Source organism: Danio rerio, chromosome 9 (genome assembly GCF_049306965.1).
Source record: "Danio rerio strain Tuebingen ecotype United States chromosome 9, GRCz12tu, whole genome shotgun sequence".
Classification (NCBI taxonomy): domain Eukaryota; kingdom Metazoa; phylum Chordata; class Actinopteri; order Cypriniformes; family Danionidae; genus Danio; species Danio rerio.
Genome location: NC_133184.1, coordinates 4,155,001 through 4,172,330, shown reverse-complemented (window position 1 = coordinate 4,172,330; position 17,330 = coordinate 4,155,001). Strand labels below are relative to the sequence as shown.

The following is a 17,330-nucleotide window of genomic DNA, read 5'->3' as shown; positions in this document are numbered from 1 at the left end:
ATGTCCGCAGATTCTGTCATGATCAGTACTCAATCATAGCAGTAATTCCTAAATAAGCCTGCAAGAAAATATTTTCTATCACTCCCTTAAATACCAATGATTTTTCTTGCAGTTGTTTGAACATGTTGCTATTTATCAGCCTGTCCTTGACTGTGAAGTCTCAGCTTTTCCACACAACACACACAGTCTTCACCTTGAACCTCACTCGAACTGTGTTTGATGTGTGTTTGTTCATATGAGAGAGTGAGTGTATTAGCATAATGACTAGCCCACTACATAAACTGCAGGACTAATATGTCAGTACATTCACATTACAGCCTTACAGCTTTCTACAAAATTCCGAAAGCTGCACACGACCCAGTATTTTATCGCAACACTGATCCGATGCCCAGTTTTAAAGATAGCCATTATTGTCACATCTCTTCATACTGTATGACAAATATACTCAAGTTAACATTTACCATTAATATTGATGTCAACATTACAATGAGGAAAACATCATACATACTTTAAAAGCATGTCGTTCAGTGCAACACAATACTGTACCATCCTGAAAATTTATATATAGAAGAAGTCAATCTTAACCATTTAGCAATAAAAAGCACCTCCTCAATGCGAGGATAAGCATATACCACTAAATACCTTCTTGGCACCTCCAACGCTCCAAAAAAAAAAAAGTTTTATTTACACAAATTACCAGAGGAGTGTTTGTAAATACCATCCTCCCAGTCACTTTCCAATTAGCCTAGCATGTAGCCTACTTTAATGAATGTGCTTTCACACTTCAGTCAAACTTATTAGCCTACAACAAACCAGCCATTTTGTGCACCCCAGCGTGAGAATAAATAACCCAAAACATGCAGGAGAAGTCGTCGAGCAGTTCAGGAACAGTATATTATAGGCTGGGCTGGTCTAGCTGTCAATCACAGCAGGATAACGGTAAAGCTCAGCATCCCCATCTCACACAAGCTACCTGTAAACCTACACAAACTACATCCTTCATCTACATCATGTCTGATTTGTCCGATTACTATCAATTTATCTTCAGTATAGTGTGCTTATTCTTTCTTTTTTTTTTGTTTAGTATAAATAACACACTTCATAAACCAAACCATGACTAAATCAATGACACATGATTTTAATGTTAAGAACGAAGGGAAATACTAGTTACACTAAATAATGTTTAACGCAATGAATCAAATGCCGATTTCAATTAAGCAGTATTGTAAATAAATTGAATAAATTCCGCAATTTGGAATTTATGAAAAGAATAATTAACTATAGCAACATGTAAACATCATAAAGACAGTGTGAAATATAAAAGAAAGTGCTCCAATAATCATAAATGTGACTCTGGGTTTGTAGAAATCCCTGTCTCTCCATCTCTCCTCGCATCGTACCTGTTTTGAAGAATGCATCCGTGTCCGAATCATTGGGTCCGTCCTCCGGCGCTTCAGCAGAATTCATGTTTTCCTCTTGTATCTCACAGCTCAAAATAACAAGAAATATATCCAAATTCAGCGCTCCATCATCTCAGTGTGTCTGTTTTTTGACGGCACAGCCCTCAGTCAGCGCGACAAAGCACAGCTCTGCATTGCCTTCTATTGTCTCCAGATGCGCCTCTCCTCCTCAGATCGCTCCTTTCACTTCTTGTGAGTCGATTCTTTTGAACAGACTCGCTTATCGATTCTTAGATCCGTCTTGTGTTGTTCGGTCTGTTCAACATGATCCTCAAAGCTGTAATTTAGAATTATTTAATCGAAAGTAGACTAGTCTGGCGTGTGGATGTTGACGCCTGACCGTGTGACGTGAAAACGTTGATTAATTTTGAGACCGCCTCATTGAAATGAACCGTTCGAAGGAACCGATTCTTGAAAACCACTCGCTCCAGTTTAAACAAAGCGGCGCGCAGCCCGTGTGTGTAGATGAGGTGAAGAAGTGTCAGTGAAAGCTGATGTCATTGATCCTGCATGATGTCAGTAGGCTTTTTGGTCACTTTCCTCGCGTATTTATATTTTCAATGAGAAATACTTAGTTTACATACTTATTGTAATGGCGTCCTGAAGAGCAGAGATTGTGTTTATGGTTGTGGAGTGTGTTTTCCCTTAACAATAGAGCAGAAGGGAAACGCGCGCGCGTGTGAGTGTGAGTGGGTGTGGGCCCTCCCACTGTGATATCACGCCCCCTTCTAGTCTTGGGCTGTTGGAAAACCCTTTGACATAAATTAGCATAATAAATAGAAAGCACGTGTGCAACAATATCCACAAATTCAAGATGAATACAAATTAAACTAAAATAGGTTGAATAAATAAACATTTAAAATAAAACGAAATCTTTAGAAATAATAATGTAGAAAATAATTATGTAGATAATAATGATAATATATTTTACAAATTTTTAGTATTATAATAATATAATTAAAAGAAATAATTTTTAATCTGTAAATAATTTTAATTAACACAAAGTGTGTGTGTGTATATATATATAGTCAGAATTATTAGCCCCCTTTTGATTTTGTTTTTCTTTTTTAAATATTTCCCAAATTATGTTTAACAGAGGAAGGACATTTTAACAGTATGTCTGATAATATTTTAAGTCTTATTTGCTTCATTTTGGCTAGAATAAAAGCAGTTTTTAATTTTTAAACACCATTTTAAGATCAAAATTAAGCAATTTTTTCGATAGTCTACAGAACAAACCGTCATTATACAATAACTTGCCCAATTATCCTGCCTAGTTAACCTAATTAACCCAGTTGAGCCTTTAAATGTAACTTTAAACTGTATAGAACTATCATCTAGTAAAGTATTATTTACTGTCATCATGGCAAAAATAAAATAAACCAGTTATTGGAAATGAGTTATTAAAACTTTTATGTTTACAAATGTGTTGAAATAATCTTATAATTTTATATATATATATATATATATATATATATATATATATATATATATATATATATATATATATATATATATATATATACATAAAGTATACAAGTGTATGCCTATATAACTGTTATATTATTTATATTGGATTATTATTATTACTAATATAATATTTACTAATAAATTAATATACTTATAAATCAACAGAGTGATGCTCTACGTGAAAATTAAACCAAAAAATTTAACTGAATAACTAGGATGTACCGCCCCCTGGTGAAAGCAAGTTAATATTACAGTTGACATAAATCCAGGCTCACTTTGCTGGACTTCTGAAAGACAGATTTAGTTTTAGCTCTCTTTGTAAAGACACATAAAACTACTTTCTAATTACAGCAACTGCAATAAAGCATTTATTATAGCATATCATTTTCATTTATTATAATATTAACGATCTGCAATACAGTCATGACAAGGCCAAGTGGAACTAAACAGATCAAATCATCCATTCAATATACTTTCAGCCAAATTTCATCCATATATATAAAAGAGGTTTTACAATAATGGCGTGCATGTACATCAGTGTATCCTGTATCTGATCAAGACCGAAATAACAACCCAGTGTGATTACTCAGCAAATCACTCCGCTTCCAGTTCTTCCTGTTATCATGGACACTTTTGGCAGTGTATCCTTTATAGTGCATGTGTGTGTGTGAGCGTGTAAATCATTCTTTCTCTCCATCTCTCCCCCTCGCTCTGTGTGTATGTGTGTGTGTGCTTGTGCCATGAGGTCTGTAGTTAGCTGACTCCTAGTGGGCACAATACCAGCTTCCTCCAGCCACCCTACAGGCCTCTGCAACAAACACTCAGCAGATGGTTAAGCTTTTTTACACAAGAATTACACAACCAGGTCATACTTGGAGGACTACACACTTAAAGCACTGTTTTTTTTTCCAGCAATGGCATAGAAATCTTAAATAGAATCTGAAAATTACCTTTTTTTAAATTGAATTGAACATTTTGTGGAGTGGAAAGGTTCCATACACACTCATTCACACACTTATACACTGGAAAATACAATCCAATTCACTTATACTGCATGCTTTTGGACTGGAACAAACTTGAGCATTCACAGGAAACCCACAGCAACATGGGGAGAACTTGTAAACTCCACACAGAATTGCAAACTGGCCTGGCCTGGACTCAAACCAGCAACCTTCTTGTTGTGAGGAGACAGTACTAACCACTGAGCCACTGTGCCGCTTCCTCGAAACACAATGAAACTTCAATTCAAATTTTAATAATAACAAAAATAATAGTAATAAAAATGAGAGTCCAAGAAATTTTGGTGAAATAGAAGTTATGCAAAAGATTTAGTGAGAGTGAGATGCTAATGGGCTAATGCGATTCTTAAGCTAAGCAAATAGTGCAGACCCAGAAATTGGCTGAATAGATTCACAAAGGGTAAACCTCAACTCTAGGGGGGAGGTGTAACATGAAAATGTTTCAAATAAATAAATTAATAATTTAAAGATTGAAATGTTCCTTTAATTCTACCATTAATCAAGCAAACAAACACACATAATAAGAACAGTAAACTGAGGCTTCAATTCACACAGGCTCACCAAAATCAGTCAATAGAAGATTAGAAAAACGTTGCCTGATTTGATGAGTCTCGATTTCTGCTGCGACATTCAGATGGTAGAGGTCTGAATTTAGGGTCAACAACATGAAAGCATGAATCCATCCTGTCTTGTATCAGCGGTTCAGGCTGGTGGTGGCGTAATGGTGTGGGGGATATTTTCTTGGCACACTTTGGGCCCCCATTAGAACCAATTGAGCATCGTGTCAACGCCACAGCCTACCTGAGTATTGTTGCAGACCATGTCCATCCCTTTATGACCACAGTGCACCCATCTTCCGATGGCTTCTTCCAGCAGGATAACGCGCCATCTCATAAAGTGTGAATCATCTCACACTGGTTTCTTGAACATGACAATGAGTTCACTGTACTCAAATGTCCACAGTCACCAGATGTCAAACCAATTGAGCACCCTTGGGATGTGGTGAAACGGGAGTGTCGGATCATGGATGTGCAGCCGACAAATCTGCAGTGACTGCTTGATGCTATCATGTCAATATGGACAAAATGTCTGAGCAATATTTCCAGTATCTTGTTGAATCTATGCCACAAAGGATTAACCTCTTAAAGTCAAGTGCTATTTTAGGGTTACCACCTGGAATTTTTTATCCGTTTATTCATTCATTAATTTACTAAGATTAGTCTCTTTATTAATCAGTGGTCGCCACAGCTGAATGAACAGCCAACTTATCCAACATATGTTTTACACAGCAGATGCCCTTCCAGCTGCAACCCATCTCTGGAAAAACATCCATACACACTCATTCACTCACACAACGGACAATTTAGCTTATTTAATTCACCTATAGAGCATGTGTTTGTGGGGGAAACCGGAGCACCCAGAGGAAACCCACACGAACACAGGGAGAACATGCAAACTCCACACAGAAACGGCAACTGACCCAGCCGAGGCTCGAACCAGCGACCTTCTTGCTGTGAGGCGACAGCACTACCTACTGCGCCACTACGTCGGGTAAATAATAGTTGTTAGTGCTTATCAACTAGCCTTCTTCCGCTTTGGTTTTCTTCAGTGTAGTTTTCATGCTGTAAAACTCCAGTAAACCAGAAGGTTAAAATGAACGCTCTGACGCACATCTGTTCACTGGGGAGAGATAAGCTGCGCTGAACAGAAGCAACGACATGTTTATGGTCAGGTGTTGAAGAATGGACCGTACCAAATCGTTCCCCAGGTGACTTCATTGTTATTGGGTGAGATGGTCAGAGAGCCTAGAAAAATCTTTCTTCACAAACATCTGTTCTCTTTTTCGCTAACTCTCACCTTTTGATAAAGTTTATTTGATAATGTATTTGAACAATAATTTATTGGGATACGTTGACTCAAGTAAAAAAGGATTTAAGTTTTTTTTTTTTTCTTACTAATGTTCACACAGCACCCCATATTGACAGAAAAATACAGAAATGTCGACGTTTAGGGCCTACTCACACTATGCTATCTGAACCATGCCCATCTTTTGAGAAGTGTGAGTGCTCTAAATCGGGCTCAGGGATGGTTCACTTGGCCGGCCCTGGCCAGGTTGGAAGAGGTGTGCCAGAGCGCGGTTCACTTGGGCTTTGGCGCAGTATGTTTGTAGTGTGAGTGCAAAACATGACTAAGCTCGAAACTCAAAGCGAAACGTGACTTTTAAGGGGCTGTTTCATATAGATTAATGAATCATTCTTACTGTTCAATAAATGCAAACTGTCGTAGTTTATTAAAGATGCAAACCCCTCACTGCACGACAGCTGCACCTTCAGCAAACCTCCTAATTCCTGCAGCACGAGACCTTTATGATTGTTTATGAGCGTCAAAAGTGGCGGATCTGTTTGGCGAAATATTTAACTGTGTGTCACTGCATTGTAAACGACTAAAACGATATAACTAAAGAAATCTCCACAGTGCTGAGCAAAAGCGATCCTGACCAGCGCATCATGGATGGCGTAAGCGTGCCTAGGCCCGAATGTAATGTAAGTGCAGGCCGTCGGGGGAGACGCAAGGGGGGAAAGCGTGCTTTGGCCCGGTTTAAGGCAACCGTATATAGTGAGACTACGCCCTTATTATAAAAGAAAAACTGCAATATCACATACACCCAATACCTAAACCCAGTAAGTAAACTACCTTACTAACTATTAACAAAGACTATGGAATACACAACTCATGTCACTCGTATCTTATTGAATGAGAAAAAGTGTAACTGTCAATATGGTGAATACAGCCCCGCCTACTAGTACTGGAGCCAATCATCGATCACTATTTGGTGAAAAAAGCCCGCCTTCTAGTACAGGAACCAATCATCAATCATTATAGACTGATGATACTCTGGAGGAGAGGCTTAGACCAGACGTGATTTTCTGCAGATTTTGTGTGATTTGGATGTTTAGAAATGAAATTAAAGAGACAGTTGTTGTGTTATTGGTGATTCCTAATATGCAATTGAATTAGCTTGGCAAGCAATTTTGGAGAATTTGATGTTTTTCTATTCAAACAGAATGCCCGAGCATTCTGCCAGAGAGGTGTTTCAAAGATGGCCGCCAAGTGAAATGACTTGCCTTAAAGGGACTTTGCTATTAATACGCAGCTACTTATTAATGAGCTAAAAGCCTTAGTTAATGTTTGTTAATAGTGTGAACATTAAAATAAAGTGTAAGCAAGTTTTTTATAAGAGTTTTGGCAACATATAAACGCTGAAAACACTTGTTTTGCCAAAAGGGGGGTAAAATTTCCCTTGAAGTCCTGAAGGGACTTCTTTCTTGGATTGCTTTGCTCCGCAGTGTCTTCCTGTTAGCTTTCAGTGTAGTTAGTGGTTTGGTTCTCATTTATCTAGTTATCTCTGCAGTGCTCGTAGAGATCTCCAGAGAGTCAGCAGTGCTTTCAGATTTACTGATAACAGCCATGGTAATCTGATTATGTCATTTAAGGGAACAGTTCACAAAAAATGAAGGTTCTGCAATGGTTCCCTGCATAAATCACACGGAAAAAATGTAAACAAATCGCATTTTTTGCACTGCAGAAACACGAGCGCTGTTGTAAAAATGTTCATCTGTGAGCATAAATGCAGTAAACTATTTTTTAGTCGGTTGATATGATGCAGAGTATCCCCACTCTACCTTTACAAGCTGTAAGAATGCCCTTATTGGTTGACAGTTGTGTGGTGTTGTCCCGCCCCTTCTCAACCATGATTGAGTTAGTAAAATAGTTTGACAACATGCAGGAAATGTTCATGGGCCAGTGACATGACCACATTGAAATTGTGGTTAGTTCTTGTCATGCTCATGGCATTCATTCAACTGGGTGCGTCTGGAAGGAAGTCTGTTTCTTACTCATTTTGCTGCTTTAGGTTTAAATTTGGGTGCTCAAGTGACCGAGATGTAACCGAGAGTATACGGTCATTTTTTAAAATAAAATATTTTTTAAATTAAAAGATTGTTCGGACTCAGATAACAAATAAAACATAAATAAATAATGATTTCTTGTGCAGCCCTGTACCAATTCATCCATGGACCGGTACCCGTCTGTGGCCTGGTGGTTGAGGAACATCGGCCTATGGGAGCAATGACCTGTAATACAAAATGCAAGAAAACAGTCAAACTACTTGCTCTACAAACAAGTGTGTTCATGACTATACATAAAAAAGTAGACTAATATAATAAGAAAATTAATGTTTACAACATCAAGCAGCATAGCGAGCTGTTGTTAAAGGGCCATGAAACCCCCTTATTTCAGCAGGGTGTTTTCACACCTCTACTTTGGAAAAAGTCAGAAAAGTGGGCGTGTCCAGCTCTGTTTAGGGGGGAGTGTCGGAGGAAGAAAAGAGGCATGGTGTGGGAGCATCCATTTGGGCGCGCTGAGTTTCAGAGTCAAAAAACACACACAGGGGACAAAGTGACTGTGTTTACATGAACATCTGTGGTCGAATTATTTGCCCAATTATTAAATGGTGGACTTTAACTGCAGTTTAGCTCTTGACAAACGAGATATTTGATTCGAGGAACTGCTGTAAGCGTGTGTTTTTCATACAATGTTTGATACCACATGGCGAATGAGAGAAAAAAAAACCTCTGCATTTCCCGGAAACTTAGATACACACGTCAGGTAGCGTCAGAAATTCGCGTGTGTTATTCCGGTCACAAAATGCTGTGAAAATCCTACACGAGGTTAAAGTTTGGTTGTAGTGCTAACATGTTTACACTCGGTGCAATAGTTCGATACGAACAAACTGAATAAACAAAGAGCACTGGTCGCTCACTTACCAAATCTGTAGAGACAGGACAATCACCAGCAACTAGAGCCGCGTCTTTATTAAGAGAAGACTACAAGCGAATCCGGATCTCAGCGTTTGCAGATTTAGAACAGCTCTCAGGTAAACAATAATCCTCCTAAAACACGTAAGTTATTGTTGTCGAGCGTCACGTACACTGTTAATCCACACGTGACTCCAGCTGAGCTCTCACAGAGAGAAAATGAAAACAAAACTTAACTGCAGCAAACTATAAAAGCAACACTTCACGCTTGTTTTGCCAATACAACGTGGCGTCTCTGTCGTCTAAACACTGTGACAGTAATAAATATTAATGAAGTTGCACAATAGAGCGCGCTGATTGGTTAGAACCAAGCTTTACTCATGCATTAATGCAGCACACTGTAAGACGTAATAAGACACACTCTGGCACAGACGTCCAGTCTGCATGCTGGAATACACGCTATTATCTCATGACCGTGACGCAGCTTCAAAAATTCGTTTCAAATAGGAAGTACGAATTTGCTTGAAATAACGCAAAAACAACCAATTTACACTTTTTAGTGAAATATAGGTGTCCATATAGTGTTTTTAGCAGTGTGGGACACATATACGACTGTCAACAGCTCAAAAAATGTGTTTTGGTGTTTCGTGACCCTTTAACATATAAAAATGAAACCGAAAGTCTCAAGCTAAAAAGATTCCAGTGGCTGCACTAACTCGTATGCGAAGAATAAGGTCAGTACTGTAGAGTTTATAATAGGGTTGTCAAAAATATCGACTAAAAGAAAGCAAGTATTTGATTAATGAATTAGTTTGTTCGTGAGGGAACTGTGTTTTTAAATGTACTGAAATGCAGTATAATCCCTCTATCATCTCTCTCTCTCTCTCTCTCTCTCTCTCTCTTTGTGTAAAAGTGATAAACAAAGAAAAATTACAATGTGTTGATACACCATGGAGAGAACATTTAAATGTTGTTAGTGATGTTATGCCTGTCTGGAGTTCAGTTTACAAACCACCATTGACTAAAAATGTTGGAGATCTTCAGTGGAGGATGTTAAAGGGTATTATTGCAGTCAATGCTTTTTTTTCAATACTGAATCCAACTGTGCATGACAAATGTCCTTTTTGTGATGAAAGAGAGACAATTTTTCATTGTTTTATGCATTGTGAAAGACTGGGGTCTTTATTCAATTTATTGGAGGTTATTTTCCTTTCCGTTGATGAGATGTTTACAAAAACTGTGTTTGTGTTTGGTTTTAAAATATGGAAAGAAAGAAAAAGGAAAAGGGCGTCTGGTAAATTTTATATTAGGACAAGCAAAAATGGCCATATACATGAGTAGGAGGTACAAGATTTTGTATGAGACCAATCATAAAGTTGAACTGATTTTTAAAGGGCTTATCAGAGCAAGAATAAGGCATGATTTTAATTTTTATTTGTCAATGAACGAGTTGGACAAGTTTAAAGACATGTGGAGTGTAAAAAATATGTTGTGTTGGGTTGAAAATAATGTATTGATTTTTGAAGAAAAAATATAGTGTGATTTTGAAATGTGTTTGTTTAAAGCAATGAAACATGTTGTAGTTTAAACATTTTGTATTAAATAAAAGTGTATTCAAAAAAAAAAAAAAAAAAATTCTCTCTCTCTCTCTCTTTCAGGCAGATGTTTTGTCTAGGGTTCAGGGCAGTGCTCCCAGAGAGTGTTTACTTTATGTTTCCTGTGGGCGCTTTGTGTCCCTCGAAGTGCAGCCGATGCATCAGGAACCTCCTCTTACTGGAGCACATATTAACAGATAAGACCCTCCACAAGACTCGTATTTACAAGAAACACCTAAGAAATGCTTAGTACAAGCTTTAAAACAAGAATATTTGGTAGAATTATATTTTACAAGTCGACTGCTATTCAGAATACAAATATTTCCTCATATCCTCTAGATGGCGCAATGGTTTCCTCATTAATGATTCTCCAAAATTTTTGAGTAACAGTTTTGTGGATGCTCATTCAGTCAGATCACCAGTGAACATGAAAGACAAATCTTTTATATCAATGGATTATTCAAGGTTGTTGTTTTTTTTTTTTTTTTGTACTAGACTTTCGGGTTTGTAATTAATCAAACACTGACAGGAAGCAGCGTGTCACTGGTGATGGTAAAGATCGTCTGTGTTTGTTGTTTTTGTAACTGACGCATGAGTCTTCAGCAGGTGTTTTCCGCATTCAAAACTTGATTCAAAACCCATACACCAACCCAGACGTACACAAAATAGGCATTCCACATGTTGCAGGCAAACCTACATGTCAGGTCCAAGAACATTTCTCACGGTAATATTGCTTTCAAAGTCTCTGGTTATTGAGCCAAAGAGAGCAGTGCTTTGTTGAAAGTCTGCTAGCCAATCAGTTCCAGCTGGTGCCAGACGCTGGGTTTGTATAATGGGAAGCTGAGGTTGTTAAATACCTGGCATATTGTACATCCGTCTTAGTGAGCCGTTTCTGCTTCACAACATCACTGGAACGTGTGGTACCGTTGGTACATCATGTGTCCAGCAACCTTGGCATTTCTGTGTGGAGTTTGCATGTTCTCCCTACAACTACAAAACTACATCAAATCAACAAGGATGACATCAAAAAAATTAATAAATAAATACATAATGCTAATTGATTTGATGTCAAAATATTGACATGCCCTTTTGACATCCATACATTGATGCCCTTTTGACCACCAAAATAACACCACAAAAGGTATATTATCGTATGAATGCTTCAAATCCACATTAAATTTTTACACCGGATTTTGTATTTCGTCAATGCACGTTAAATACCGACATCAAAAAAACTTTCAAAAAACACATCAAAAATAGTTACAGAGTTCAACTATTTTGATGTTTTGACGATAATTTTAGATGTGAATTTGATGTCATGTTATAATCAAGGTAGTCAATTGGCATTGAATCGATTAGCATTTTTGACCCTTTTATATCACCTTAAAGGGGTAGTTTACCCCTAAATAAAAACTGTCATCATTTAATCATTGTCCACTGGTTCCAAGCCAGTTTGGGGTAATAAATTTGTCCTTAAAATGGTGTTACAAAAAATTAAAAAAAAACTGCTTTTATTCTAGCCGAAATAAAACAAATAAGACTTTCTCCACAAGAAAAAATATTTTAAGACATATTGTGAAAATTTTCTTGCTCTGTTAAACATCATTAGGGAAACATTAAAAAAAAAAAAAAAAAGTCAAAGGGGGGCTAATAATTCTGACTTCAACTATATATATATATATATATATATATATATATATATATATATATATATATATATATATATATATATATATATATATATATATACACACACACACACACACACACACACACATATTGGAATGTGTTCGGTAGTTTGGACATACAATACAACTTTAAAAAACATTATATATATATATATATATATATATATATATATATATATATATATATATATATATATATATATATATATATATATATATAAATATAAATTTGAAATATTTAACTTGTTAAAAAAATTTACGCAATTAACGTTTTTGTTTTTTTTTTCCTGTTGTGAGTGCAATTGTTTGTATTTAATACTTTATTGTAGTATTTATTGCAGTTCACTTGGAATCCAACTTGGAAATCAGTGTTTTCTTTATTGGCAATGATTGTTTTGAACTTCAAATGGCACTAACATGCCTGTGTTTTTATTTCTGTAATAAATATGGTTGTCAAGCCAGGATCTTGATGGTTTATGGTGGGTTTGAAGAAATTTAAACAAAAATTCTTAAAAACAATTATATTTTGAATTTAAATAGTTTTTGTCTTGCGTTTACATTAATTTTACATTCGAATATCCAAAATTACAAGTTTCAGTCTTTTGAATGCGATTAATTAAAAAAAAAAGTGTGATTAATTAGTTAATTTTTTTAATCGCTTGACAGCACTAATATATATATATATATATATATATATATATATATATATATATATATATATATATATATATATATATATATATATATATATATATAATTTTATTTATTTTATTTTTTTAAAGTTGCATTGTATGTCTAAACTACCAAACACATTCCAATCCACTTGTTAAGTCAACAGCCACTTTATAGTCATATCACACATTGTGAATTTGAAATTAAATCATGATGTACACAACAGTCTCTGCACTTGCTGCATCTCCGACACCAATATTCAAACAATTTAAAAAAAATTAATAACTTTCTGGCCCTCTGATAATAGGCATGGATCTACAGTATGTACTGCGATTGTGATTTTGTAAACATTTATTACTAATTGTTGCTTTTATATTATTGCATAAAAATGGATCAATATTTATTATTGTCAAAACGGTTGCTTCATATTGATTAACTGATTGATTGACTGCTGAAACTAATACTTGTTTCGATCAATGAAGAGCATCTACCCTCTCCCAAAAAAATGTGATAATGGATTTTAAATATAAAAATACATTTTCAATTTGTATGCCTTTAATTTAATTAACTTTGTTTTACCATTTATGTTTACAGACAGTCTTAATTATGTAGAATATAATATTGAAGAAGGAAAATAAGATGAATTGACATTCCTTCAGAAGAGCAGTATTAAAGCACACATTTCCTTTTTTCAGCCTGTGCAGTGTTCAGTCCTTCCCCCCTTCAACTCCTGTAAACCCTGCAGCCAATGAGCAGCTCTCAGCCTGTGATGTTAGGATTCATGCCAGCAAAGTTTGGTGCCGACAGGGAAAACACGTTAAACGCAGAGTGGAGTCGGGACAGCGGGGTCTGGACGCGCTCTCGACACTGCACTCTGGTGAATGACACTAATCTGCGCTGCTGTCTGCATGGGTGAGTTTCAGAGACTCTTAACATCCTCAGGTTACTATGAGCAGACCTTTGAGATGTTGTGAGATTTCCAGCAAGAAGCGTCTCATTTGAGAACATGCTGTGCTCTAATTGTGTATAGAAGTCATTTATTTGAAGCTTTTGATGATAGTTATTAAAAAAGCAGATATTATTATTTATTTTTCATGTCATTTCAAAGTGCATTAACTATGTTAAAAGATTAGTTTGGATTTTTAAAATGTTATAATGTCTTATTTTATGTAGTTATCTAATATTGAGAAATGACGTGTAATTTAAAGTGATTTCAACAAGTTTCCTTTATCATTTTAATTATTTTATTTTAATTTAACTGTGTCTCTGATGTCTCTTAAATTTGTAAATGTCATTGACATGGCATGGTTGGACACCTCTAAAAAATCTAATTTACACACACACACACACACACACACACACACACACACACACACAAAACAATGTGCGTATTTATTTAAAAAAACATTTTCAATTTAGTTTTATTTAATTAAAAAATATTTTTATTTTAACATATATAGATAATGTGTGCATTTATATAATTAAAAATTAATTTATGTTAATTTAATTTTATTTATTTAACTTCTAATGTCATCGACATGGCATATTTGGACACCACTAAAAAAAACTAATTAAAAAAATTTACTTACACACACACACACATATATATATATATATATATATATATATATATATATATATATATATATATATATATATATATATGTGTGTGTGTGTGTGTAAAATGTTCACAGTATGTTTTTTTTTTTCTTCTGCGGAAAGTCTTATTTTGGCTTGAATAAAAGCAATTTTATATTTTTTTAATTATATAAATTTTAAATAAATTACTACCAATAATTTTATAAATTCATCCTAGAGCTCATTTGCACAAAGAGTTTTTAAAGAAAAAGCTATGTTAACTGTTAGCAATGGAGTATGTTTTTTAAAACTGGGAATGGTACGTAAAATGTTAAATAATGTGGTTCCTAATTATTTGGTGAACTATTTTCAGATGGTGAGGCAGCAGCATTCATAAAGTACTAGGGGTGGGCATTTTAATATTTGTTTATTTAAATTTAAAAGTCTAGTGGGGAAGAATATGTTTTTATATACAAGTGCAATCATGTAGAACAAATTACCAAAATCAATCAAGGAAATAAAAGATTTAAGGAGGTTTAAAAAAGCCATCAGAAGATGGTTGCTTGATAAGGATATTTAGTTTGCATGGTGAACGAGGATGTTTTATTTGATATGTTACTTGATTGTGAATTGGGTTGCAGCTGGAAGGCCATTAGCTGCGAAGAACATATGCTGGATGAGTTGACAGTTCATTCTGCTGTGGCGACCCCTGATTGATAGAGGGACTAAGCCGAAAAGAAAAATGAATGAATGAAGGAATGAGTTTGTGAATTATTTTGTTCCTGTTTTAAAATGTGGAGGTACTGTTTGTTTTATGCATCATTGGTATTTTAAAGCCATACATTGTTTTATTTAACAGCGAGGACTGCAGTGGAAACAAGTCCAGGGCTTTATTGTGTTTTTATCCTCCACAGTTTTTATTTCAAAATATATGGGATACTTGTATTTTTGTACAGATTTTGTCTAAATCTGTCAAATAAAATTCAATTCAATTCAAATATTAAGGTCAAAATTATTAGCCCCTGTAGGCTATATTTTTTTCAATGGTCTACAGAACAAACCATCGTTATACAGTAACTTGCCCAATTACACTAACCTGCCTAGTTAACCTAATTAGTTAAACCTTTAAATGTCACTTTTAGCTGTATAGAAGTGTCTTGAAAAATATCTAGTCAAATATTATTTACTGTCATCATGGCAAAGATAAAATAAATCAGTTATTAGAGATGAGTCATTAAAACTGTGTTTAAAAATGTGCTTAAAAAATCTCTCCGTTAAACAGAAATTAGGGGGGAAAAAATTTACAGGGGCTAATAATTCTGACTTCAGCTATATATAAATATCATAAAAATATTCTATCAAAGTCATTAAAAGCATCAAAAGCACTAAAAGATAGTGAAAAAGAAATTAGAGGTCAAATACATAAATAAACAAATGATTTAAATGCATAGTAAATGTGACCAATAGCATTTTGAGGACACAGCGAATGTTGTTTATTTTGACGAAATCCTGAAATGTGAGGATATACTGTCAGTCAGCTGTATGAAGTGTTTAATGTGGGCTCATTTCCAGTTATTCCACGTTCTCTTGTGTATAATTACAGTTAATCAACGTAAACATGACGTTTATATATCTTTATCTCTTTGATCCGAACACTGTGCTTAAATTCCCAGAACAGGAAAAAAAACCTGTGAATGCATAATGTATAGTAAATAATTCCCATGAGAATGAATAATATTTTAAGACTAATGAACAGACTGTTGCTCTTTATTAAACTGTATAATTTACATTTACATTTAGTCATTTAGCAGATGCTTTTATCCAAAGCAACTTACAAATGAGGACAAGGAAGGAATTTACACAACTATAAGAGCAACATTAAGTGCTGTAGGCAAGGTTCAGGTGTGTAAAGTGTAAGAAGGAAAACATTTTTTTTTTTTTTTTGTAATACAGTTAGCGGTAGAACCAGAGAGGCAATTGCAGATTAGTAAGGAAAGTGGAGAATAAATAGTTGAGTTTTTAGTCGTTTCTTGAAGACAGCGAGTGACTCTGCCGTTCTGATGCAGTTTGGGAGTTCATTCCACCAACTGGGCAGATTAAATGCGAGAGTTCGGGAAAGCGAATTCTTCCCTCTTTGGGATGGATCCACGAGGCGATGTTCATTCACAGAACGCAATTTTCTGGAGGGCACATACATCTGCAGAAGTGAGAGCAGATACGAAGGAGCAAAGCCAGAAGTCGCTTTGTAAGCAAACATCAGAGCTTTGAATTTGATGCGAGCAGCAACTGGCAGCCAGTGTAAACTGATGAGCAGCGGAGTGACATGTGCTCTTTTAGGTTCATTAAAGACCACCCGTGCTGCTGCGTTCTGGAGCAGCTGAAGAGGTTTGATCAAGTTAGCTGGAAGCCCAGCTTTCAGCCCGGCTATTATGAATGGTGAAGTGTATTAAAGGGCACTAGTTATGCAAAAATCACTTAATAATGGGTTTAAACACAGTTGTATGGCAACAGTGTGTGAATATAACCAGCTTCTAATGGTACAAATGCATTCATTTCATGTTTTAGTATCATACTTTATCAAACCAGTCTGCTGAAACACTTTAATTGACATTCTCATTTTGTATGTGACATCAGAGGGGGAAAGCCCCGCCCACTACTGATGATGATGTCTCCCTCATTAGCTTAGGATGTTAGTCTGTTTTTGAATCTGCCACTATGCTGATGCATTTGTAAATGCTTAACTTTGAAATAGATGAATTTAAAGCGACAGTCATCAAAATGGCACACAGGATTAAAGCCTAAAGGGGGCCATTTTTAAAGAGTTATAAAACGTTATTTGTGTGTTATTTTGGGCTGAAACTTCACACACTCTGAGGACATCAGAGACTTATTTTAAATCTTGTAAAAAGAGGCATATACAGTAGGTCCCTACAGTAGGTATTTCTATTTACTTTGTTCTCTTTCACTTTAGCCATTTTCCCCCTATGACTGGTATGATCAGTTGTTCTTAATAGGTTTCTTCCCTCCATCT

At 35.4% G+C, this 17,330-nt stretch overlaps 2 protein-coding genes across 14 annotated transcripts in view; one reads left to right on the top strand and one right to left on the bottom strand.

Moving 5' to 3' along the window:
- kalrna (kalirin RhoGEF kinase a) overlaps positions 1-1,618 on the bottom strand; it is a 273,633-nt gene extending 272,015 nt beyond the window's left edge. For all 8 annotated transcript variants that reach the window (XR_012385103.1, XR_012385104.1, XR_012385105.1 and 5 more), the window contains exon 1: positions 1,401-1,618. Coding sequence is in view for 4 of the 8 variants with exons in the window: in XM_017357741.4 (XP_017213230.2) it covers positions 1,401-1,467 (67 nt within the window). In the remaining 4 variants the exon portion in view is untranslated. The remainder of the gene's footprint in view (positions 1-1,400) is intronic.
- The window catches only part of mylka (myosin, light chain kinase a), a 166,585-nt gene that overhangs the window by 27,357 nt on the left and 121,898 nt on the right, over positions 1-17,330 (top strand). For 3 of the 6 annotated variants that reach the window (XM_009304445.3, XM_073912401.1, XM_017357739.3), the window contains one exon: positions 13,417-13,633. In XM_009304445.3, coding sequence (XP_009302720.2) covers positions 13,470-13,633 — 164 coding nt within the window. In that variant the 5' untranslated portion in view covers positions 13,417-13,469. Of the gene's footprint in view, positions 1-10,725; positions 10,914-13,416; positions 13,634-17,330 lie in introns of those variants that run through there. The other 3 variants (XM_073912400.1, XM_073912402.1, XM_073912409.1) reach the window with 3 other exon arrangements.